This window comes from Ictalurus furcatus, chromosome 6 (genome assembly GCF_023375685.1).
Source record: "Ictalurus furcatus strain D&B chromosome 6, Billie_1.0, whole genome shotgun sequence".
NCBI lineage: Eukaryota > Metazoa > Chordata > Actinopteri > Siluriformes > Ictaluridae > Ictalurus > Ictalurus furcatus.
In genome coordinates this window covers 34,292,349-34,318,172 of record NC_071260.1, presented here as the reverse complement: position 1 = coordinate 34,318,172, position 25,824 = coordinate 34,292,349, and the positions used below count along the sequence as shown (strand labels likewise).

The 25,824-nt window shown below is 42.7% G+C and overlaps 2 protein-coding genes across 8 annotated transcripts in view; one reads left to right on the top strand and one right to left on the bottom strand.

Annotated features, from left to right (window-relative positions):
* Positions 1 to 5,960: 5,960 nt before the first annotated feature.
* LOC128609302 (coiled-coil domain-containing protein 138-like) lies at positions 5,961 to 25,259 on the top strand. 4 transcript variants are annotated; one of them, XR_008386204.1, is made up of 16 exons: positions 5,963 to 7,048; positions 7,462 to 7,528; positions 8,659 to 8,761; positions 8,889 to 8,983; positions 9,569 to 9,714; positions 10,744 to 10,881; positions 11,084 to 11,203; positions 11,400 to 11,477; positions 11,621 to 11,734; positions 11,987 to 12,139; positions 12,474 to 12,581; positions 13,131 to 13,263; positions 16,730 to 16,906; positions 19,580 to 19,718; positions 21,176 to 21,400; positions 23,875 to 25,259. XR_008386204.1 is itself a non-coding variant. In XM_053627831.1 (15 exons), the coding sequence occupies exons 1-15, from the start codon at positions 6,968 to 6,970 to the stop codon at positions 21,315 to 21,317; spliced, it is 1,791 nt and encodes a 596-aa protein (XP_053483806.1). In that variant the 5' UTR covers positions 5,961 to 6,967; the 3' UTR covers positions 21,318 to 21,541. The 4 variants fall into 4 exon arrangements, 3 of the variants coding, with proteins under 3 accessions (XP_053483806.1, XP_053483807.1, XP_053483805.1); XM_053627831.1 differs by lacking the exon at positions 23,875 to 25,259 and having other exon boundaries at positions 5,961 to 7,048; positions 16,733 to 16,906; positions 21,176 to 21,541; XM_053627832.1 differs by lacking the exon at positions 23,875 to 25,259 and having other exon boundaries at positions 8,669 to 8,761; positions 21,176 to 21,541.
* The window catches only part of edar (ectodysplasin A receptor), a 44,062-nt gene continuing 35,809 nt past the window's right edge, over positions 17,572 to 25,824 (bottom strand). Inside the window, exons 12-14 of one of the 4 annotated variants that reach the window (XR_008386207.1) lie at positions 21,213 to 21,329; positions 20,364 to 20,548; positions 17,572 to 18,191 (exon numbers count right to left, since the gene is read on the bottom strand). The gene's annotated coding sequence lies outside the window, so the exon portion shown is untranslated. Of the gene's footprint in view, positions 18,221 to 20,282; positions 20,549 to 21,212; positions 21,330 to 25,824 lie in introns of all 4 variants that reach the window. The other 3 variants (XR_008386206.1, XR_008386208.1, XR_008386205.1) reach the window with 3 other exon arrangements.

Genomic DNA, 25,824 nt, shown 5'->3' with positions numbered 1-25,824 from the left:
GGAGTTTGCATGTTCTCCCCGTGCTGCGGGGGTTTCCTCCGGGTACTCCGGTTTCCTCCCCCAGTCCAAACACATGCATGGTAGGCTGATTGGCGTGTCCAAAGTGTCCGTAGTGTATGAATGGGTGTGTGAGATTGTGCACTGTGATGGATTGGCACCCTGTCCAGGGTGTACCCCGCCTTGTGCCCCATGCTCCCTGGGATAGGCTGTAGGTTCCCCCGCGACCCTGAAGGACAAGCGGTATAGAAGATGGATGGATGGATGGATAATAATGATTAAGAAAGTGTGTTGATATGGTGAAGTTTTCTTAAAGTAAGGAGACGTTTATTTAAGGCTTATGAAAGGAGTCTCCAGTGTCAGTGATTTGAGAACATCGGCCGTCTTTAAGACAGAAGAGTTTGCACTTCCATATTTCTGTAACAAGCTCCATTCTTCTCAATAACTTGAAGAGAGAGAATAAAGAGAGGGAAAAAGTGAGAAAAGAGAGGGAATAAAGAGAGAATAAAGAGAGGGAATAAAGAGAGAATAAAGAGAGAATAAAAAGAGGGAATAAAGAGAGAATAAAGAGAGAATAAAGAGAGGGAATAAAGAGAGAATAAAGAGAGGGAATAAAGAGAGAATAAAGAGAGAATAAAGAGAGAATAAAGAGAGGGAATAAAGAGAGAATAAAGAGAGGGAATAAAGAGAGAATAAAGAGAGAATAAAGAGAGAATAAAGAGAGAGAATAAAGAGAGAATAAAGAGAGAATAAAGAGAGGGAATAAAGAGAATAAAGAGAGAATAAAGAGAGGGAATAATAGTGGCATGTTTTGGAAGGTGGAATCCATGCGGTTACTGTGAGAACACTACCATGCTGCCCTCACTGTCATGATGTTAAGCTGCATTTGACTCGTAATTCTTGACCTCCAATCAGGAACAAAAAACCCTCGACTTCTTTCTTCTTACCTGGGATGGTCTCATCGACTCCTCCGAGTTCAGCAAGTGACATAAAATCAGCATGGAGGTATAATGAATGCCAACAAGGTGGTTTATTCCAGCAGAAATGCTTTTGAGGAGAAACTCCACATGGAGAGACTAAGCAGAGGAACCACGGCATGAACGCAGGAGATCATTACAGACATACAACACTTATATCATAAACTCGACCACTGATCTGTCAGTAAGTGTGTGTAATACTTTACCGCTCATCATTATTATTATTATTATTATTCTTCTTCCATCTGAGACCTCGTGATATAATGCATTACTCAACACTAACAGCTTTACTATCGATAGATTTTACATTTTAGCTCCTTTCTTATATCACAATCACGTCACTGACACGGCGCTGTGACTCAAGAGGAAATTAAATACAGAAATAAAGACTCTGTGTTCTAATAAATGACATAAAAGTCTTTATAAATAAAGACTGTAGTGTCAGGCTCATATATATATATATATATATATATATATATATATATATATATATATATATATATACACACACACATACAGTTGTGCCCAAAAGTTTACATACCCCTTGCAGAATCTGCAAAATCTCAATACTGTTAACAAAATAAGACGGATCATAAAAACCCATGTTGTTGTTTATTTAGTTCTGTCCTGAATAAACTATTTCACATAACATATATTTACATAAAGTCCACAAGACAAGATAATAGCTGAATTTATATAAAAAAAGAAGGGCAGGACTAAATGAAAAAAAAAAAGATCTTTAAACAAAATAATAACAATTTACACTGATCATCCTGTTTAAAAGTTTACACCCCCCGGACATCACACAAGTCCTGTTTAATGTGAATGTTTTTGTTAGATGTGAGGGAGACTGTGCTGCGTTGCCAGATCTGCTTAACGAAACAATCCCAAAATTCCAATCCCAAAATTCCAAAACAATCCCAAACAATCCCATTAATTCAAAAAGAATTAAGCAGTATTAAAAGACCTAGTTTACTGAATAGTACTAAAATGGTGTGTCTATGAGGAAAAAAAATATGCTTTCAGTTCTTTTCTGGCTGCTGATGTTCTGACAAATTGTCCCTGATGTCTTAGCATGCCTCTTCTTATAGTTTAATACCTGTAGGTTTATACTGGAAGCAGAAAGTTTCCGGTAAAGTAATAAAGTAGACAAAAATAGCACAAAGACAAATAAATATGGTCTCTGGAAGGTCAAGGTGGGGATCAGGAGGGATAGATCGTTTGAAGAGTGCTAATTGTACAGTGTTTAGTATCTCAAATGTAGTAAATAATCAGTGGCACTTCCCATGTTCCTGTCCCATCGTTCCACTTTCTCAAAATCAGCCCTCAAATACATTATTTATACACACACACACACACACGAGGGCATGGACATTGTTTACAAGTTGTGTTAATAATTTTTGTGTGAAAAGGCAAACCTTTCTGCGAGTGTAGCATAAGGAACGGATAAATGATTGGTGCATTAATTGAGTTACCCACAATGACAGAAACACTGTACAGTACAGACTGAGAGGTGGAAAAGAGGCACATGGTGTTTTTCCTCTTTCAGACGTGTGGCGCCAAGTACAGGAAACTAAATCACCTAAAAATATCGTGGCTGAATCACAGAGCCAATTTAAAAGTGCCAAATTGCCTTTATCAGAGCAAAAGAAGACACGATCAAGGCCACGTATATTTAATGTTAATATTCAATATTCGCCTCCTCTTTTTATATTTCAGGTTGCAGTTTAATGTGTATTATTTGCACAGACATTTGCTAAAAAAACAACCGTCTTATGTCTATATCAAATTGAATTTTTGACCTTTTCCACAGATGTGCAGATTTGAGTTTAATAGGAAAGCTCGTCACGAAGCAATCAGGTTTCCAAATGTTATTTACATGCAGGAGAAATAAACAAAGTCTTCAGGACGAGGCTGGATCACGCATTAAAGCAAGCAGAGTAAAGGAGAAAAAAGTCTTATGAGTACCAGTTTATATATTTCAGTCTCTGGATCATCTGGGTAAATAAACACACTTGCTCTGGCACGTCCACGTGCTTTAACCCGTGATCCAGCACCTAGCTCCTCCAGGATCGGAGTCTTAAACAGCACACCTGCTCGGCCATCTTTCTGAGGAGAAGTTCAGGAGTCATGCAGCTGCATTGTGGATCAGTTGTAAGAGTCGATGGCATGCAGGAGAAGACCTGCCAGATCTGTTTTTTAGAAAACAGACCCGTATTACTGATATATTCTTCCAAATACAACACACTCTCTCAGACAGAGGCTCAGATGTGCACCAACTGCCATCATTCAGACATCACGTCTAGGCCTACTGATGCCAAAGGCTATACAAGATGGTTTTTTAGCACACTTTTAACATTTGAAAGCACACCTCCGGAGGCTGTTCAAAAGCTGAGACTTCATTTCATTATCACGAGTTAGGAAATTAAAGTTTATTGTCAGTTTCTCCCAGAATATACATTACATAAGCACACAGATTGTGCTGCCATTGTCCCTGCTGCCTCTTTGTGTGGAATAGCCTCAGCTGTCTTTCCTGCATGCTGTTTGAGAGTGTGTGTGTGTGTGTGTGTGTGTGTGTGTGTGTGTGGTGGGGTAGATTTACAAGATTAATCATTTCGTCACTGAATAAAAACAAGCCACTATAAATGAAATTGATGAAACAGTAAAATCGTTTTTTATTAGGGGTGAAGCAGCAGACGTGATGCGTTAATCTACCTATTGATCAGTGGGTCAGAATGTTATACACACACACACACACACACACACACACACACACGAACCATATGAAAAAAACAGTTTAATGTTTCTTGTAAAACAGCTGAAGCTGGTGTAAATAGTACCGGAGATGAGGCGAGGGTCCACTGATGACGGTATTACGGGAAGTGTGATATTTACGACTGAAGCCAATCATAGCATTTCATTTAAATGCAGTTTTCTCAGTCTGGTATCTGGCATGTGACAGCGGAGACTCAGGTACCATCAGGGACTTGCTTATGGATCAGTTAGAAAGAGTAAGATGTGAAAAAAAACTCCAAAATGATATAAAAAAAAAGGCAGTGGGATTAGTAGCCATGTGAGTTCTGTAGATACTTCCTTCCAGTTCTGTGGTGAAACAGGTTACTGTCCACGTCTCTTTCACACCTTTCCTTTGGCAAATATAGTCCATCATCCTTCTCTCTGGTCTTGTCTGTATTTCTCAGTGTGAACAGAGAACACTAGAGAGTTGAGCGGTTACAGCTGGAGGAAGTTCACTATTTATTTAAGGAAAGATGCTACAGGTTGTGTCAGGTGATATCTGGAAAAATTGCATTAATAGTTAATGATTAAAGTCTTCTCTTAAACTGTAGTAATGAAATGAGGAAAACTCAACACATCCCTGAAAATCATGTTTCCTCGTATTTATTCAGTCCCTCCAGGATTTAGTGATTGTACGATGGTAGAAATTCATGCAAAATCAAGGAAACGCCGCAATATTTGGAGGAGCGTGCACTTTTTAAAGAATTTTGGCAGATTCGGACCGAGACGCATCATGTGACATCATCTCATCGTGCGTTCATCCAAAACCCTCTTCAATTCACGTGAGTCAAACATGAGTACAGCTAAAAGCTCTCATTTACCAACAAACATCACTGTGGAAGAGCGCAGAACTATGTCATGCGATTGCGATTTCGCCGTTATGAGTAGTTTTCTGTAAAAAAAGCACAATTAATAAACCTTAAAGGACACGCACTAGAGCCGAAACTAAAGCCGGACATTTCTCGTGTTCACTGCCATTCATAATTGAAAAGATATGACAAAAAAATTTCCCCAAAAATGTTGATTATTGTTGGATTTACATTCGATGTTTATAGTAAAAAACTATATATATATATATGTACTGTATTTGCAGAGTGTGTAGTAGTAGCTTGATTCAACTATATATAAATGATTTTCCAACAAACTTTTGTGTAAAAGTGTTTCTCTGTGAAATAAATATTTTAATTTGAGTAAGCATTTAATTAACCTCATTTGATTGTGATAGCTATAGTTTTTTTAATGACCCGATTGACCTGGAGTGTCTTACTTTAAGCAGGATTAAGGATGATGATTAAATGATCCAGTTTCAGGCGAATCTATAAACTACTCTTTTATAATGAACCCGTGATCCTCAGTGGTGTCCCGGATCTATTTTGTAATGAAACTCCTTTACATGGTTTTATTCTCTTGTGAAGATACGTGCGAGACAGCAGGCGCGAAAGGAAAAGATGGGTTACGCATTACAGCTGGGACATTTTATTCGGGTTCTGGATGAGTTGGTGACGTTTCCATCCCACTCCATTCTGCAGCAGAAGAACAACACACATGGCACCGATGTGCTGCTCTGGTGCACGGACATTTTACCCAGCAGGCCGCTTGAGGAAGCCATAGCGTGGTGCAGAAATGACATCGCTAACGAGTGTGTTCATCCATTAAGGAGAGAGATGCACTGTGGAAGTGCTAGTGTGGAAATGCTGCAAGGTGCGAGGAGCATACTGGGAAACGTGATGGTGTCATCTTGCTGATTAAGAGCAGATACGAAGCGTCCACTGGGAAGTGTGAGGCGCGGTCTGTGGATAACAGCAGCTGGTGATGATACAGGAAATGACCTGAAAGGGGTTTACACAGCTAATGGTCTTTGTATTTATGTGTGTGTGTCTGTGTGTGTGTGTGTGTGTGTGTGTGTGAGAGAGAGAAAGAGAGAGAGAGCGAGAGAGAGAGACAGCAGTATCTCTTCCAGTCTAGTGCATGATGTCACTGGTTTGCAGACAGAGTTTACAGAAAGAGGAAACCGCAAACGCTCCTCCTCAGAGCTTTTGCCGTGGCCTGTAGGTTCTTCAGGGAAAGCTGAGGTAACCCTGTACCTATTACCTGCTGCTGTAACCATAAAGACCATGATGCTCAGACACACAAGATTAGCAGTAGCAGGGTTATGACCCCGTGCCCTGGAGGTCAGCTGATGACATCATTAACTCTAGGAGAAATGTTAGGTGAACTGCTCCCTCGTGAAGGGAAGTAATCCTTTTTGAAATAGCTGTGTGTGAGTGTGGATGTGTTTGACAGGCTGAACAACACCGAGTGCTGACGTTCCTCCTGATCGTTGATGACACAAACAGGCAGTGAGTTAGTCAGACATTAGCAGAGGGTGGGAGTGAGTAGATCTGACGATCAGCCTGAGAATGCAGTGATTAATGCCATCGTGGCGAGAGGGTAGATTTACTGGTCATTTTATGTGTGTTTTGTGTAAAATAGTCAACTATATTAACTAATCATGTTGGACTGAGAGTCAGTACCCTAGCTGAATGTGCTGATATATTCTGTAGAATATATATATTAAAAAAACAAAAACATTTTTCAAATACACTACTGTAAATATAAATATACATATGGCATATGTTAATAAATTGCATAGTATTACATCTGATATATGGCTATATATTTCTGTTAAATTTTTTTTATTCTGTTAGTTTTTAAATTATATTTTTTATTAGGTTGTTTTGCAATTTCTTTTAGTCCTACAAATATTATTTATTAATATATTGCTGTTCAAATCCCACAAGTATAATTATCATTATTATTATTATTAGTAGTAGTACTAATTAAAACTTTTTAATGTGAAATATTTTAATTGGATTATTTATTTATTTATTTATTTATTTATTTTAGATTTTTTTATACACAAAAAATAGCACAATTTAAAAAGTGTGATTATTTGTATTGTGAAATTGTAAAATGGCGGACACTTCCGGTATTGCTGAACAGGCTTAGTTAATATTTTTCACGCCCGTATTCCGACAACTTCCGCCTTCTTGCGCAGCATGGTCTTACAGTCAATTGGAAAGTTTCGCTGTCATTAGGAAGTATTAGCCAATCAGCGCGCAGGAGGCGGGATTTGTCGTAATGCAGGCGGGGGATAAAGACCGTTCCTGGTTTGTTTGTGTTGTTAATAAGAGTGGCGGCCAGTTTGAACTCTGAGAATGAGCAGCGAGTTTTCCGGCAGTGATTTAGACATAAAGGTTGAAATATTGAAGAGGAAGTATTTAGAGAGGAGAAATCGGGTACTTATTTTTTTATTAATTTATTATTGTTTATTTAGGTTTTTTTTTTACACAAAAAAACCTAATCCCTGAACTGTTTCAGGAGTTAATTTAGACTTAGCTATGTTTGTTAGCTGATAGAAACGTATTTGTTTTTGACGTAATTAGCGAACAGTGACAATATCTGTTTGTTATTCCAGTCCTATGTGTGTTAACGTACCGTCCAGAACAGCTAGGCCCAATATCAAATGACCCCCTGATTAACATGTAGTGCACTAAATTAGGCGCTCGCGCCATGATTCTGTAGGGCACTGAGGTAGGGAGCAGAGCGGCATTTAGCATTCAGCCCTAGTTTCTCTTAAATGTATGCCGTAACTACTTATTTACAGATTTAAATGTCTTTATAATGAAAAATAAACTTTTCTGTTTATCAGGTTTCTGTGACTGAAGGAGCCGAAGTGAGTGAGAAATGTGGAGGAGCTGTGGAAAAACCAAAGTGCTGTAAGTACTGCATTTACTGCTTATATACTGCAAGTGCACTACATAGTGCACCCCATAACAGTGAGTTATAGGGGTGTAACTGTAGAGTACTACGTAGGGAGCGAGTTATAGGGTTAACTGTAGTGTACTACGTAGGGAGTGAGTTATAGGGGTGTAACTAGTGCACTACGTAGGGAGCGAGTTATAGGGGTGTAACTGTAGTGCACTACGTAGGGAGTGAGTTATAGGGGTGTAACTGTAGTGCACTACGTAGGGAGCGAGTTATAGGGGTGTAACTGTAGTGTACTACGTAGGGAGTGAGTTATAGGGGTGTAACTGTAGTGCACTACGTAGGGAGCGAGTTATAGGGGTGTAACTGTAGTGTACTACGTAGGGAGTGAGTTATAGGGGTGTAACTGTAGTGCACTACGTAGGGAGCGAGTTATAGGGGTGTAACTGTAGTGCACTACGTAGGGAGCGAGTTATAGGGGTGTAACTAGTGCACTACGTAGGGAGCGAGTTATAGGGTTAACTGTAGTGCACTACGTAGGGAGCGAGTTATAGGGTTAACTGTAGTGCACTACGTAGGGAGTGAGTTATAGGGGTGTAACTAGTGTACTACGTAGGGAGCGAGTTATAGGGTTAACTGTAGTGTACTACGTAGGGAGTGAGTTATAGGGGTATAACTGTAGTGCACTACGTAGGGAGCGAGTTATAGGGGTGTAACTGTAGTGCACTATGTAGGGAGTGAGTTATAGGGGTGTAACTGTAGTGCACTACGTAGGGAGTGAGTTATAGGGGTATAACTGTAGTGTACTACGTAGGGAGTGAGTTATAGGGGTATAACTAGTGTACTATGTAGGGAGCAAGTTATAGGGGTATAACTGTAGTGCACTACGTAGGGAGTGAGTTATAGGGGTGTAACTGTAGTGCACTACGTAGGGAGTGAGTTATAGGGGTGTAACTGTAGTGCACTACGTAGGGAGTGAGTTATAGGGGTATAACTAGTGCACTACGTAGGGAGTATTAGAGTAGTAGAAAATACAAGCTCAAAAATGTTTTTATCCAGATGACATCACAAGACGAATTTGCATATTATACAGTATTGAATTTGCATATTGAGTGAAGTGTTGATGTTGTTGAATGCCGAGGTGCGGTCAGGGGCAGGGAGGAAGTGACATCACGCAGAGAGCTGAAGAGCTACAGCCGAGCGCTGGAGGAGCTTTTCCAGGCCGTGTCAGATCCACCTGCAGGGTAAGAGAAGGCAGTAGAGCGGTGAAGCTCCTGATGAAGCTCCTGGTTCCTGTGTTTATACAGGAATGCGTTCACTCAGAAGACAGTTTTATCTTTTTTAATTTAAATTAAAATTTTGCGAGAGCAGGCTCGAGCGTGATGAGAGCGTTCTGAGCAGCGAAGATGAGCTCAGTGACCAGACGGACGTCCTGGACCGTACCAACATCCTGTGTACAGAGACGGGTGAGAGCTCATCACTACATACCATAATATTCAATAGATGCAGTATACAGGGGGCCAAGCACCTACATTGGTGTCATTTTATTGTTTTTTTCTTCTTCCTCTGCCCCGAAATGAATCGTCTAGCTCCAACTACAGGTCATAGAGACTTGAACTTGGTCAGTAGGTCCTGCTACACGTCCGAGCGAGATGATACAGTGTTTTAAAGAGTGACTGCCGTCGGCCAATCAGATTTCAGGGTTAGCATCGTGAAACGTGTTAAGTATGTTCATCTGTCGTCTCTCTCATCGTTTATGTGACTTGCGAGAACCGGCCAGTGAGAGTGCAGTTTGCGAAAGGTGCTTGGACCCCACAGATATCGCGGCAGAGTCCGTCTCATTCATAAGCCGTCTTTTTGCAGCATTGCATGACGGCGATCCCATAATTCTGTTCACCGGGAATCACTGCCGCGGTTGCGTGTAGCTCTCTTACAGACACTCAGACTAGAAGTGATGGTGTGAGATGAAGCTGAATCCTGACGGACTCGGATGTTTACCTTCGGGACACGCCTTCTGACCACTCAGCCATCCTGATCTCGTTTATTTGCAGACGTGACGCTGCCCTCCAGCGTAGCCTGCACTTCCAGCTCGCTTGAGACAGAGCCGGCGAGGTTCAGCGGAGGAGAGGGGCTGAGGAGCCAGGTGCCTGTTGAACAAGTGTACCAGGAGATGATTGAGATTTATGAAAGACTGCAGGTAAGTGAACCCCAGATTCAGAGAAACACTTTGTAAACGTTCCTCTCACTCAGTGCGACTTAGAGAAACTTCAGCCAGGGTAACGAACACAGTGGTTAAAAACATTAACTGTGAAACATCTGAAGCCTGGCTAGTCCTCCTGCAGAAGCTGTTGGACCCGGCGCCGGTTTCCCCGTGTGTCCCCACTGTAGCCTCAGATTCCTGTTCTTGGCTGGCAGGACTGGAACCTGATGTGGTCTTCTGCCTCAAGATTTGATGTGTTGCGATGCTTTTCTGCTCGGCGTGGTTGTAAAGAGCGGTTATTTGTGTTACTCTTCCTGTCCGCTCGAGCAAGCCTCGCCGTTCTGCTCTCACCCTCTCACATCATCAACCATTCTGTGTACACTCTAGTGAAAATCCCAGGAGATCAGCAGTTACTGAAATACTCTGAAATGACCAGCACGATGCCACGGTCAGAGTCACCGAGATCAGATTTCTCCTCGTTCTGATGTGAACATTAACTGAAGACCTGTATCTGCAGGATTACATACATTGTGCTGCTGCAACATGATTGGCTGATTGGATAAATGCACAAAAGTGCAGTTTTTCCTGTTAAAGCCTGGGGAGGTGTGTGTGTGTGTGTGTGTGTGCGCGCCGTCCTATCCGAAAGTACTGGAACAGCAAGTCCAGTTCTATTGTTTTTGTTAAACACTGGTTTGAGATAAAAAGATGGATGAGACGATAGGATCAGAATTTCAGCTTTCATTTCCTGATATTTACGTTTAAACGTGGTAAACACCTTAGAACCTGGCACCTTTTGTTTGAACCCACCCATTTTTCAAGTGATCAAAAATATTGGAACACATGACTGACCCAGGTGTGTCCTGTTAAAATAGTGACTTACTGCTTTTGCTTGTATCTTTCTCATTTGTAAGTCGCTTTGGATAAAAGCATCTGCTAAGTGAATAAATGTAAACGTTACTGGTTTGGTCTTTATCGTGATATACCTTTCTACTAGTGTAAGACCATAACCTGTGTGTGTGTGTCCAGGTACGGGCGGCTGAGCTGTGTGAGCGTGAATGCGAGCTCCAGCGGAGAGAGAAGCTTCTCCTAAAGCACCAGAGCACCGTAAACAGACTTCTCACTGTGGAGGAAGACGTACTAGATCGCATGAATGCCATGCAACAGGTTAAACTTCATCTCTCTCTCACACACACACACACACACACTGCTGCTGCTGAGTTCTGGATTGTGATTGGTCAGGTGGTGTTGATTAGTTCTCTGTGACTCTTCGTTGAGTTAGGAGTCTGGGTTGTGGGTTTGTGTTGAACAGGAAGATGATGATGATGATGATGATGATGATATTTAAATAATGTGGGTTTTTACACAGGAACACCAGCAGGAGATGGAGAATCTCAGGGCTGCACTGAGAGAAAAGACCAAAGAGAACAAAAGGATTAAATCTAGTTTTGATTCCATCAAGGAGTTAAATGACACCATGAAGAAACAGGTGGGAATTTAAGGTTAAAACGATGTTCCAGCTGTTTACATCCGATTTGTACACAGGAACATGTTTATGGGTCTGTCCTTCATCCTCAGGTTAATACTGGGAGGAAATGTGGGTCGTTTATATTTACCCTGTTTGCAGTGATAGTAGTGTGTGTGTGTGTGTGTGTGTGTGTGTGTGTGTTCTCCTCTGTGTACAGCTGAGTGAAGTAAGCGAGCAGAACACCAGGCTGGAGAGCCAGTCACGGAAAGTTCAAGCTCGACTAGAAAACCTGCAGGTGAAGAAAAACGCAACCATGCAGATGTTTCAGATTTCTAAATAAAAGTCTGTAAAAATGTTCAGATGGTCTTGTGTTTAGTGAGATGCATAAAGGTAATACTTTAAAGGTGATATTTTGTGTGTGTGCATGTGCGTTTTTAGAGAAAGCACGAGCACTCGGTGTCGCAACGAGTGCGCGAAAACGTTGTGCTGAAGTCACGTGATCTCAAACCATCCAATCAGGACAAACCTCCACCTCCCAACAAAGCTAGCAAGGTAAATCTAACAGGTGAATGAGCGGATTTTAACACTGGAGATGTTTGGACGCTTCCTGTGTACAGTGTAATAGCATGGTGAGGCCACTAGGGGCAGCAGCAGCACCGTCACTGCTGCACCACTCAGCACTGTGTTCAGACCCAACACTGCTGAGGCAGTTTATATGCAGGCTTCTTTGTTAGATAACAATGCTGCAAATAATAATTATAATAATAACAATAATAAAAATAATAATAATAATTTTCCCTTTAGAGCTCGTCCAGTTCTTCAGCACTGAAGCTGCTCTGGTATTTGATGGACTGGATGGTGGACGGTCCGCCTTTTTCCTCCGAAGACGTGAAAACGGAGCGCGAGTTTGACCCGTTTGAGGTTCCACGTCCCTCTCTACCTGAACGCTGCGCCAAGGTCTGTGTATATACACACACTCACACACACGGGTTTAAGCATGCCCTTCATGAAAGAAGCCTTTTGTTCCTTTTAATGTTTTCAAAACTTGAAGCAACAATGAGCTTTTTCTAAAATAAAAAACCCTGAGTTTGTTGGGAATATAAACTCGACCAGCGCGAGCGTTTATTGCAGGTAGTGTCGATGTAAATCACGTCGTTTATTTATTCTAAACACTGTTCTGTCTCCTTTGGCTCCACCCCATAACTCACACCTCAGACCTGCACAGACACACCTGCAGTTGATTTTATCTTTAAAAACTCTACATTAAATTAGTATATTTTGTCTTTGTCAGGTCCTTCCTGTTTTGCTGGAGCAGTTCCAGCAGGCCGAGGCGTTTCTTCACTCACCGCTCCTGCGCTTCATCTACTGCGCCCTCACACAGCTGGAGCACAGCACACAGGTTCTTCACATGATCATGTCACTCAGACACCCACTCTTTACAACCGTGATGAGCAGAAAAGCATCTCCGGACGCACCGGATCAGACTGATCATCTGTCCTGTTGTGTTGCTCCTGTCCCCGCTGTAGCCTCAGACTCATGTTCTTGTCTGACAGGAGTGGAACCTGGTCTGGTCTTCTGCTGTTGTAGCTCACCTGCATCAGGGTTTGAGGTGTTGAGATGCTTATCTGCTCAGCGTGGGTGTACAGAGTGGTTGTTTGTCAGCTCGTAGCAGTCAGGTCATTCTCCTCTGAGCTTTCCTCTCATCAGTACTGCTGTACCTCTAATAAACATTCTACACTGTTTAGACCTTACTTCAGTTTCTGGCCTTTCACTTCACGTTTCTTTCTGCACACGCTGAGGCTGAGGGCAGGCGAATGCTCACGTACACAACGCTAACAAACTGAGCTGCAGATACTAGCATTAATGCTGTACAGGCACAGAGGTTCACATGTGGATACGCTTTGTGTGTGTGTGTGTGTGTGTGTGTGTGTGTGTGTTCGTTTTCCAGCACCTCCCTTTGACCTCAACGTTGAGGAGATTAGGAGAGGAAGTGAACCGAAAATCTCCTCCACTGTTCAGGAGCTCCTGCCCTCACACTCGCTTCTTATCCTCCATCATTGTCCTCAAAACACTCAGCCAGGGTAAGACTACCCTTTATTATACAACCCTCTATCCATCCATCTCTCTCTCTCTCTCTATCTCTGTCTGTCTCTGTCTCTATCTGTCTGTCTCTCTCTATCTCTATCTGTCGCTCTATCCATCTCTCTCTCTATCTCTCTCTCTCTATCTCTGTCTGTCTCTGTCTCTATCTGTCTGTCTCTCTCTATCTCTATCTGTCGCTCTATCCATCTCTCTCTCTCTCTCTCTCTCTCTCTATCTCTGTCTGTCTCTGTCTCTATCTGTCTGTCTCTCTCTATCTCTATCTGTCGCTCTATCCATCTCTCTCTCTATCTCTCTCTCTCTTTCTATCCATCTCTCTCTCTCTGTGTCTCTCTCTATCCATCTCTCTCTGTGTCTCTCTCTATCCATCTCTCTCTGTGTCTCTGTCTGTCTCTCTCTCTCTATCTGTTGCTCTATCCATCTCTCTCTCTATCCATCTCTCTATCTCTTTCTCTCTCTTTCTATCATCTCTCTCTCTGTGTCTCTCTCTATCCATCTCTCTCTGTGTCTCTGTCTGTCTCTCTCTCTATCTCTATCTCTTTCTCTCTCTCTGTGTGGTTTATCTGTCATTCAGTGTTTAATAACATTCTCCTTGTATATAAAGGAAATATAAAATTAATAAAATATTATTCCTGATTTTTACTTTGGGTAGTTTTTTCTCTCATGTTGAACACATTTCTGTCAGGTCACTGAAATCAAAAAGTAAAATTAATAAATTAGTAAATAAGTGCTTAAAGAAGTACATAAGTTAGTAAATAAATATGCAAGTAACTAACTAAATAAACAAGTAAATAAGTATAGAAGTTAGTGAGTAAATATGCAAGTAACTAAGTAAGTAAATGAGTAAGAATATTAGCATGTAAGTAAGTAATAAATTTAATGTGCTGCAGCTGCCTTTACCGCTCTGACCTAAAATCCTTTTTTTTCTTGCAATTTAAAAACATCTAAGTTATTTGTTTTGTTTTTTTTTCTCATCAGTCTGGGCCTTTTCTCCACGTTGTGAACGTTTAGAGCGTTTCCATCTCAAGATGTGAACCAAATTTGGTGAAGATTATCTAAAATTTGGTGCAGGGGTAGCAACAGTGGCAGTTAGATGGAAGCATTTTTAGCATGTTATTGTAACTTTTGACCAGTAGGTGGCACTGGCACAAAATAGGTTGCATAGCCTCAAGTCATGGTCCTGAGAATGCCTACAACTTCAATTCAATTTTATTTGTACAGCGCTTTTTACAATGGACATTGTCTCAAAGCAGCTTTACAGAAGCATATAAACACAGGATACGGATATTAAATGTGTGAATTTATCCCAATCGAGCAAGCTGGTGGTGAGGAAAAACTCCCTAAGATGTTCGAGGAAGAAACCTTGAGAGGAACCAGACTCAGAAGGGAACCCATCCTCATCTGGGTCACAACAGACAGTGTGAAAAAGTTCATTATGGATTTATATGAAGTCTGTTTGGCCTTAGGAGCAGCCGTAGTCCCAGCAGTCTGGAATTGGAGTAGATGAGAGCTCCATCCAGAGGCAGGACATCCGAAACGGATCAGGCAGGTCCGGAGAGCAGAGAGGATCAGGATCTCTAGTATCTCCATAAAATCGTGTGTGGCTCGACAGAAGGAGAGAGGGAGAGAAGAGATTGTTAGGACTGTGCTTAGCGTAACAGAGAGTCTAGTCAGGGTAGGCTTGAGTAAACAAATACGTTTTCAGCCTGGACTTAAACACTGAGACTGTGTCTGAGTCCCGAACACTAATTGGAAGACTGTTCCATAACTGTGGGGCTCTATAAGAGAAAGCTCTTCCCCCTGCTGTAGCCTTAACTATTCGAGGTACCGTCAAATAGCCTGCATCTTTTGATCTAAGTAGGCGTGGCGGATCATATAAAACCAAAAGGTCGCTTAGATATTGTGGCGCGAGACCGTTTAGTGCTTTATAGGTTAATAATAGTATTTTATAATCAATGCGAGATTTTACTGGGAGCCAGTGCAGTGTGGATGAGATCGGGGTGATGTGGTCGTATCTTCTGGTTCTAGTTAGGACTCTAGCAGCTGCATTCTGGACTGACTGGAGCTTATTTATATTCCTACTGGAACATCCAGACAGTAAGGCATTACGGTAATCTAGTCTAGAGGTGACGAAAGCATGAACTAATATTTCTGCATCATGTAGTGACAATATATTTCTTATCTTAGAAATATTTCTGAGATGAAAGAAGACTATCCTAGTAATATTATCTACATGAGCATCAAATGATAGAGTGGAGTCAATAATCACTCCAAGGTCTTTTACTGCTGCACATGATGAAACAGAAAGAACATCCAGAGTTACTGTGAGATCAGTTTCAAAACAACGTTTTGTGTCTGTGTGCAAGTCGTTGCTGAGATAAAGTCTTACTTCCTGTTTGGCTTTTAAATTTCAGACACACAGTTAAAAAGTTATGACCATAAATATACTTCGATATTAGGTACAAATTGGACCTGATGGTGGCGCTAAAGCATTGGCAGCACTTGGCCCAAATTTGTTCAGCATGTTCCTCAGACTCTCCACAATCTGTGTGCCAGATTTCATAACTTTTTACCAGATGGTTCTATGGTCTTCAGTAGACAGTCTAGCCAGAAGAAGATAAGTAGGTGTGACTCCACACACTCCCAGCAGATGGTGATGTTGAGATGTTTGGAGAAAACTGTGCAGTGCAGCATGCTCGTGCTCTCTCTGTCTCTCTCCCTCTCTCTCTCTCTCTCTCTAAAGCCATGTTCCACTCAGTGTTTAATCACGTAAGAAAGTCAGCTGTTCCTTCTTCTCACTCTGGGAATGACATTTAAACACTCTTTAATAAACTTCTCATTCAGCTCCATCCTTTTAAAGAACCTAGCTTCAGCATGTTTAGACTTTCTGTCAAGCTCCAGCGGGATTTTAAATCTCTAAGGAGAAGTAAATGAATCAGAAGGTCAGGATGTTAGCCTGGCTCAGGTACGAGTGTGCTGCGTTGGCAGAGAATTTTTTATTTTTTTTTGGCCTCCGCAGGACGGTTTGAGGCTCCATCTGGGAGAAATCAGCCTTCTGCCTTCTCTCTGTTCTTTTTTCTTAAGCTGTTACGACAAGACGTCTTGGCCTCCTGGTTTATATGCGGAGAATGGCAGATATACAGCAGGGATGAAACGGTCACACTGCCCGCTGTATTGCTGGAAAGCGGGTCATTAGAAGTGTTTATCTGAAGCAGATGAGGGAGAGATTGGGTAACTTGCACGCCTGAGGAGGAGATATCACTCTGAGCTGTACGGTAGAGGGTTGGATCCAAAGCTCTTGGGAAGTTTGGAGAAGATTTAGCTATAATAAAGCGGAAGTGTCTCACTGGGAAGTCAGTGTATGATTTTAATATATGATTAGGTTTAATGACTTTTACACACACGTAACCAAACCACGAATATTTCTGCTCCGTTTCTGATCTACAGCAGACATCTTGGCGCAGGCCCTCGACGTTTTGAACGGCATCGTTGGAGAGGATGAGGGGCGTGGCCTCTTCCTGAAGTACAAGGCCCTGACGGCCATTTTAGCTGTGCTGAGGACAGGAAGTCCGGGACTGCTGGCTCCTTCACTGGACGTCCTGCTTCACATGAGCACAGAGTCACGTGAGTTTCACAACACGGACATCTTTATATGTAATTTAACACAAGTATAGTAGATCATGTTTATCGATTTGGACCAGAGACAGGACAGAGTGAACTGGAATGTCGGTGTACATCAGACGGTGACTCAGACACTTTATTCGTTTCTTCTCAGAGTTCAATTACGTTTGGATTTCTCACACAGAAGCTAGTGAGGTTTACATGCACACGCAGTTACGGCTGTGATTAGCGTGATTGAGCCCACATGGTTACACACTCGAGCATCATTAACACGTCCGTCAGCCCGGCTCCTTTACGCTCCGTTAAACGCTAACGCGTCAGACGAGGCTAATAAACTTCTCCCAAACGCACAGAGCGGACATTAAGCTGGAAAAACCTGAGTGTAGATACGAAGTTCTGGTGTTGGAGGTCTTCAGCATAGCACGTTTGAACTTGTGCTTCCTCAACTCATTAACACACCTTTCATGAGATTACAGTCCACTCAAGGATCCAAAACGTCCACCAGGTTTCCATGGTGACCAGAATAAAATTTCACATTTAGGACATGGACAAGGCCTGTTATCTTCTCTTTAAAACTGGAAAAAATTAGCACGAGAAGATCTGCAAATTGGTATGCAGGACAGGTGCGCAGCGTGTTTATTATATTTATTTAAACAGAGCAGGTGGGACAGCGATATAACTCGTGATTGGGAAATCAAACCCTGCATACGCTTTACAGACAGAATAGTATTCAGCCATAACGTGAGAACTTGACACACAACACAATGATTATATTATCTTCGCTAGTATTAGCTACGATATGTTTTTCTGTGCGTTCGTATGTTATATTATGTGAAGCATGTCACTTTCTGGAATTCTGCCTCCTGAGATCTTTCAGGTTCTGGCTCTCCATGATTACACACCCCTAACGTCATGCCCGACTTGCTGCGATTGCCGCTAATCAGCGAAAATCCCTTTATGAGCGACGCCCGTTTCCTTTTAGTGACACTAAGCAGAGCTGCAGAGTCCCGGAGTCCTCAGGGGCGCCGGTTTACGAGCTGCTAGCGATTTATGAAGGGATAATTAGCAGCCTGTGTGAAAGCACTACGGTCAGAGAGCAGGAGGAGTTCACACCTGAAGGTCACCTCCAGCATCCTGCATTTCAGCGTAAACCCTGTTCAGCGTCCTCGTCCCGGTTTCGTAATGCGCTCCATGTGCGGGTGCCGGGAAAAAGTCAGACGGTCAAAATCCTCTTGTGATGGACGCCTTTGAAGTTCCCTCAGCTTTGTCTAATAGGAGACAGCACTACCTGTGAAGATGAGAGACAGCAGATGTGGACTGTGTGTGTGTGTGTGTGTGTGTGTGTTGGTTGGAGAGAGAGAGAGAGAGAGAGAGAGAGTGAGTGGGAGGCAGATGTGCCAAGATAAAAGGGCCATGCTGACCATTTGTGTTAAATCATGGGGTGAAAGGTCACCCAACTTGCATTAACGCGAGGCAGATGATGAAAACCCAGAGAAACTCTGCGTTCGGTTACCGACGTCGTCCCAGGTTCTTCACACACCAAGAAAGCAGACATGTGTGTCCAAAGCTAGTTTCATGAGAATGTAAGGCTCCATCCCCTCCTGGTGATGTCCTTACAGACCTAACCACTAACTCAGGAAGAAGTACAGTGACCTCCTCATTCATCCCAATACAGTTCTCCGTTCCACCTACAGTGACTTCGTACCGAACGTGGCCATCATCATCATCATCGTCAACACATCAGTGCCAAGTGGTCTGGTTCGGTCTATCTTCAAGTCTGCTGAAGTCTTCTTTAAGAAGCCAACTCTCTAACCTCATTATTATTGTTAACTGCAGAGCCATCTGCGTTTTCTCCAGCTGTTGCACAGCTGTCTTCATATCTTTAACTGAAGAACTTACTAGATGCTGAGCAGTGTGCCTACAATACCGATCGTTCCACGGATACCTCCATGGAGCTTCCACTGCCTTTGACGCTGTGAATCACCAGATCCTCATTTCCACGTGGGGTTTGGAAGCTGTGATCAGACCTTCAGTAGTTCTCCTCATACTTACAGAGTCCAGATGTGACACCTCACACTTTTTATACTAAGTTCTAGGATTAGTGATAAAGTCTCTTGGCTTCTTATCACCACTACACATCTTGTGTAGACGCGAGTCAGACATCACCGCTATGTTATCCTGATGTCATCACATGACCTTCACTCTGCTCTAATGTCACGTCTGTCTGGATGAGTTGGAACAGTAGGTCTGATCTTATACCAGCTGTCTGATACGTCTCATGGTATTAAAGTTGTACTAGAAAAATGGCAGTGAAGAAGAACTTCCACATTGTGAACATCTGTGGAATGAGTTCTGCTTTCAGTTCCAGAAGTAAAGTACTTAACGAGGAAGGATGAGGCACTTGGTATAGAAACGGTTTAGTGAGAGCGAGTGGAGATTAATTTTATAAACGAGACACGAGACCCTCAGAGACGTCAGAACAGACCTTTTATTTATTTACTTACTTACTTACTTACTTGCCTTGTGTATTTTTTGTTTGTGTTTCTTTGCAACCTGAAATTCAGTTCAAATCTGTATTTTATTGGAGTCAGATGTTTCTCAGTCCAGCCTTAGCGCGTAGTGCTACTCTCCTCAATCCTCGTCTCCTTTTGTAAAGTTATTAATTTTTTATTCTAGGTCATCTTCCTGCCTTCCTGGAAGCGTGTAGCACCGATCAGTTCTTCCGTTGTGCTGCCGTACTTCTCCGAAACCCGCGGCTGGACCTCACCGTCGCAGAGAAGCTCAGCGTTCTCCTCCAGAAACTCTCCTGCATCAGGTCTGAATTCATTACTTCATTTTCATCATCATCATCGTCATCACTTCAGTCATCAGTAGAAGGTCTGAGGGACTCCAATAAGACAATAAAAGAGAAACTATAACCTGGAGGCTGTGTTCCAGCAAGGCAGCATGAAGGATTTATCATAAAAGATGAAACGGGAAGTTCCAGGTTCATCTTCTCCAGGTAGCGCTTCGAGATATTGAGGTGTTTTCCTGACTCCAGAACTGCAAGCGTTCCTTTTTAAACAGCCGTATCAGTCTTCGTTAGGAGAGACTTAAACCTTCTTAAAGCGAAGGAATAAAAGGCTCAAAACTCAGCAGTAATACATTTATTTCACTGTTTTTGTTCGGACCTTTGAAGAAGCTCCGCCCACTCTCATGATGACCTACTCATCAGCGTTTTTTCTGTTTTTTTTCAGAAGTCACATTCTCTCGCTAAGTTGTAGCTTATAGCAGAGGAATTTCCCCAAATGGTGATAACTGTTTAATTGTTTAGGAAAGATTTTATACTGAAAATGGCTTGAAATTGTTAATGATGAATATAATTCATGATTAAACTTACTTATATAGTTTTTCAAATTGACCTGTAGCGTGCGGCCTGAAGTCCGCTCCGTCTCCGTCTGTACCCCGAGTGAGGCTTTACCTCAGCGCTCCTCGTCCTCACTTCCACGGAAACCAGATGGCGAAGCTTCGTTTGTGCCGAGCCTCGTCTCTTCATCTGGAGCAGACCTCCGGTTGTGTAATAACAGTGTAGCGTAGCGTAGATCTGCTTTCGAGTTACATCAGCATGTCTTATTTCCTGAGCGTCATCCTCGCCAGGCTGACCTGCTGAAAGGAAAACACCTCGTTAGCTTAGCTTCGGCGTCTAAACGAGCTCATTAATCCTCATTAGTGGAGATGGGTGAGGGCGGGAAACGTCTGGAGGAAAGAGAAGCTCTGCTGACGGGCCAGATGTGAAGTTTGTACTGAGACGCAGTCGTGTTGGAGAATAGGAACGCTCTGTACGGATTAAAACAGCGTGTGTGGTGCTGTTACAGGAAACTAATCGGCGTCGGGGGAGGTGCGATGTAGCTGAGTTAGCGTTGATTATTTTGCTATAACAGCACGTCGCTGTAACGTGTTTTATTCCTTTTAAACCACAGCAATCTGCTGATTACAGTTTTATCATTCATTACAGATCACATCGTAGTGTTTAATCTGTTTATAGTCGTGATTAACGTTGTGGGACGTCCACGAGACAAGTTTTCATCTACGCTACAGCAGCCGTAAACCTCAAAATGTAAATCCTGTCCTGAAAAACTTACTGTTACAGAGCACTGGAACTGGAGACTCCTTCCGAAAATGTTCAATTAACACGACTGCACGCTGTTCGTTTCTAACTCCATTTATCAAGTTTAAATTACATCACACTGTGGAAATTGTTACTATAGAAACAACAATGTGTGTGTGTTGCAGAAAGAACCGGCGTCTGTTCGAAGCGTCCTCACTGCACCTGCTGCTCCAGGAAGCGCAGTGCTCGGCAGATCCGTCTCGAGCCTTCCTCAACATCAACTTCAGCTCCATCCTGTTTAATTTGGGCGTGGCCTCCCGTTCCTGACACGCCCACAACCTATACAGGAGAGACAAATAAATCATAAACACAATCATAAACGTCGTGGCGTTTCTCAGCATCGAGTCACGGTACTGTGTTTGTGTTGTGATGTTTAATGGGTACTTTTTTTAGTGGGTTGTTTAAAGTACTTTTATTAATGAATTATTTACAAATGTATTTATAATTATAAATTATTCTGCATTATTTATTAAACTTTATTATTATTTGCTTATTGTGTGTTAACTTTCTAATTAATTATTCATATTTCAGAAAAACACTACTGAATGTCCTGCTTCATTTATACACACGCTGGATTTAAATGATGGACTGAACACACACACACACACACACACACACACACACACACACACACACACACTGGAGCAGCTTGTCTGTGTTTATTTCTGTGTTCTGATGAACATGGTCCCCGTGTCCTCAGCCGCCTCTCTCAGACCCGTTCTTCTCCGCGTGTTGGTACTAATCCCGTGGTTTGGTCCTTCTTGCGTTGATCTACAGCGACGTTTCATTGGCCGAGGCAGAAGAGAACGCGGCGTACGTTTGTACACTTGGCCCGCGTTTGTAAACCTGCGGTTTTCAGAGAGCTCCCTCACGTCTCGTGCGTTTTAACCGAATTAAATCGTTTGCGATGGAATCGGATTTTTTTTCCGGAGATTAAAACATTTAAGTCAACAATCCTCTCATTGCTTCTCAAATAATGTTTTTTTAAGTAGCTGTAAACCGAGCGCAGCTGCTGCTCGTGTCATTCAGACGGTTTGATGGAGTTTACGGAGACCCGAGGGAAGTTGTTTTCCTGTGAAGTCATGCGTTCATCGATCACTTTCTGGGTTTGGTTTTTATTCACGCAAGCTTAAGTCCTCACGATGGATGGAAAATGGAGCGGTGTACACACACAGAAGAGACAATGTGCTACTGTAGTGTAAGACACGCCCACGGGGACAGGACCTACAGTATCAGTTCAAGAGAACGTTTAATCGCATGAAAACGAGACGAGTACAGGATGAATCGTCAGGAAAATGATAAGAATTCTGAAAGTGAAATCAAACCTGGTGTTTGTGAGCTTTCTGTACCTGTCTGTTAGTGTTAAAACACCTATATGAGGTATACCTGAGGGGGAAACCGTGTTGGAGATCTTCTCATTTCATATATATTTATAGCTCTCACTTTACCTGACAGGTTTGTGCTGTTGTTGGGGGGGGGATTCTGCAGGTCAGGCACGTGGTCCATTATGGAGAAGTTCATCACAGAGATTTGGTTCCCTGCTCCCGTGTTAATGTTTGGACACAAGTCTCTCCAGCAAACCAGCTGATCTGGTTTTACGCGGAGTTACCTCCATTACTTAACTTGGCGATGAGCTCACGATGTGGATCAGGAACAAGACAAAACCCGATATTGTGCTGATGTAAACCGTCTGCTGATACGTAAACACCGAGATATAATTCCTCCAGAACATCCAAACTAACTAACACATCTGGGAGGGGTTAGTGCTCTACGTACTTATGTTAGTTAAGCAGAATTCTTTGTATGAATTTTTGGTAGAATGACCTTTGGCTGCAATTACATCTGCAAGTCTTCTGGGATATGTCTCTGTCAGCTTTGCACATCTGGATCCTGATATTTTTGCCTATTCTTCTTGGCAAGATTGCTAAAGATCTGTCAGATTGGACGGAGACCAGTGGGAAAACAGCTATTTTCAATTCACGGATTCTCAAGTGCCGTGTATGTCACCCTCAACCGTAAACGTTTTCCCAGTCCCTGCTAATAAGAAGCATCCCCACAACATAACGCTACCACCACCATGCTTCACAGTAGACATGGTATTCTCGGAGCGACGGGCGGTAGACATGGTATTCTCGGCGCGACGGGCGGTAGACGTGGTTTTCTCGGAGCGACGGGCGGTAGACGTGGTATTGTCGGAGCGACGGGCGGTAGACGTGGTATTGTCGGAGCGACGGGCGGTAGACGTGGTATTCTCGGAGCGACGGGCGGTAGACGTGGTATTCTCGGAGCGACGGGCGGTAGACGTGGTATTCTCGGAGCGACGGGCGGTAGACGTGGTATTGTCGGAGCGACGGGCGGTAGACGTGGTATTGTCGGAGCGACGGGCGGTAGACGTGGTATTCTCGGAGCGACGGGCGGTAGACGTGGTATTGTCGGAGCGACGGGCGGTAGACGTGGTATTGTCGGAGCGACGGGCGGTAGACGTGGTATTCTCGGAGCGACGGGCGGTAGACGTGGTATTCTCGGAGCGACGGGCGGTAGACGTGGTATTGTCGGAGCGACGGGCGGTAGACGTGGTATTGTCGGAGCGACGGGCGGTGGTTAAGCTGTATTCCTTTCAGTTTTTAATAAACGCTCCAGTGGTGCTCCATGAGATGCTTATGGATATATATCTTTAATCCCCAAACCCTGATGAAGACTTTTCCAGAACGTCGTCCTGCTCTCATTTTGTTAGCTGTTAATTCCAAGTGCACTTTCTTCCACAGTTACTTGTTAAAGGGAAATTTATTCATAATGCTTATAGGTTTTCGTTTTCGTTATTCAGGAAGTGGACTGTGCCGGAGGACCTGACTTTACAATGTGAAAGGAAGTTCTCGTTACGCTTTTTCGAAACAACTGGCCAGATAAATAAACAGAAGAGGATTTGATGATTCGATTTTGCTGATGTGAACATCATGTGAGGGTTCCAAGACGAGCAGTTAGTGGTGGGGGGACGGGGTGGTTAACTGGCGTACACTCACACTCTGTCTCTCTCTCTCTCTCTCTCTCTCTCTCTCTCTCTCTCACACTCACTCTCACTCTCTCTCACACACACACACACACACACACACACACACACACACACACACACACTGAACTCATAGCTGAAGCATCCAGCTCATAAGCCGATCTGTCTGTTCTTGAGGGTAAAATTATTCCAATTGGCTTTTCACGACGGTTGATTTGTGTGTGTGCAGATTTATTTATAATAATACTTTTGTTATTGTTATCAATGTTTTAATAAATCAGTAATACTTTGGAAACAGATTAAAGGTTATATTTCAAAGTCTGTTTCATTGTTTTCAACAAAATCCAGCATCAAGTGCCTGTTGAAATACAACTGTGTTTGATGTTGAGATTAGAGAGTTTACTGTGCGTGTGCGTGTCTCTAATACTCGTTCCATATTTCCGTAATTCACATATACTGTGTATACAAACTGTGTATCCCTGAACACTCAGCTACATGTCCATGTGAGGTTCCTCCAGGTTCTCCAGTTTCCTCCTCCATGTCGGTATGTGGATTGGCTCTAATTTGCCCCTGTGTGTGTGTGTGTGTGTGTGTGTGTGTGTGTGTGTGTGTGTGTGTGTGTGTGTGTCTGGTGCCCTGTGATGGACTGATGTCCCATCTCACCCAGTGTTCCCAGGACAGTCTCTGGATCGACCCTGCGCAGGGTAAAAGTCTCACTGAAGGTGAATGAGTGTATTGCGTGTACATTACCTGCACTTTATCTGTGATACTGGAACAGAATTTCGCTGCCATGTGCTCCATGTAATGTATCTACGGTCTTATCTAGGGATGTGTAGAGCAGGATGTGTGAGGTTTAGTCAGTAATTTTTCTGGAAGTTAGCTATAGAAGGCTGCATTGAAACAGTATAAATAAACTCCGCCCGTTTATCACTGTTCCCTACGAACTCTGCTCCTGGACACCTGAATGCTAGCGCGAAGGGGCGGAGCTTTCAGAATTAACAGGAAAGCAGAGATGAACCATTTTATTGTGTAACATCCATGTAACCACGCTGCTGGGGAAAAAAACAAACGAATTTGTAATGGTTTTAATGGGAATTGTATTGGTTTGAATAGAAGCTGTAATGTAACTGGTAATTTGTTGCTTTCTATTGGTGGCATGTTATGTCTAGTGGATCCCATTAAGGACCGACATCCTTAACATGTCCTACGTCATAGAAATCATTTGATAATGGTGTTAAGGTTAACAGCTGATAGTTTGTAATGGTATTTGTAGTGGAAACCATTAGAATTTCTGTGATAGTTTCTATTATTTTTTTCTATTGTTGTCGTTCCCCTTAACAAAATCTCGCTCTCGTTCTCTCTTCATGTTAATAAGATGAAAACACCACAGCTTGTCATGTTACTGACGAAGCGCAAACTCGTCTCTCCTTTCAAGAACCTCACTGACACTGGAGACTCCTTCCATAAATGTCTGTTTACACAAAGCATCCACATTTCAACGTTTATAAGTTCTATGTTAAACAACACGTTTTTTATTCATTCATTATTACATTATATGACGCATCTGCTTTACACGTCCCTGTGAATGAGCCGCTACTATAGTAACGATAACCTATTAGAACGAGTGCATTAATATGATCCTGCGCTGCTATCAGAGCTGCTGTTCTAGACACCTTCTGACCAATCACAGTCCAGAATTCAGCGGCATTTAGAATGTCCCGTCCATGTTGTCTACGTGGTATGTAGATATTTTAAAGGATAACACAT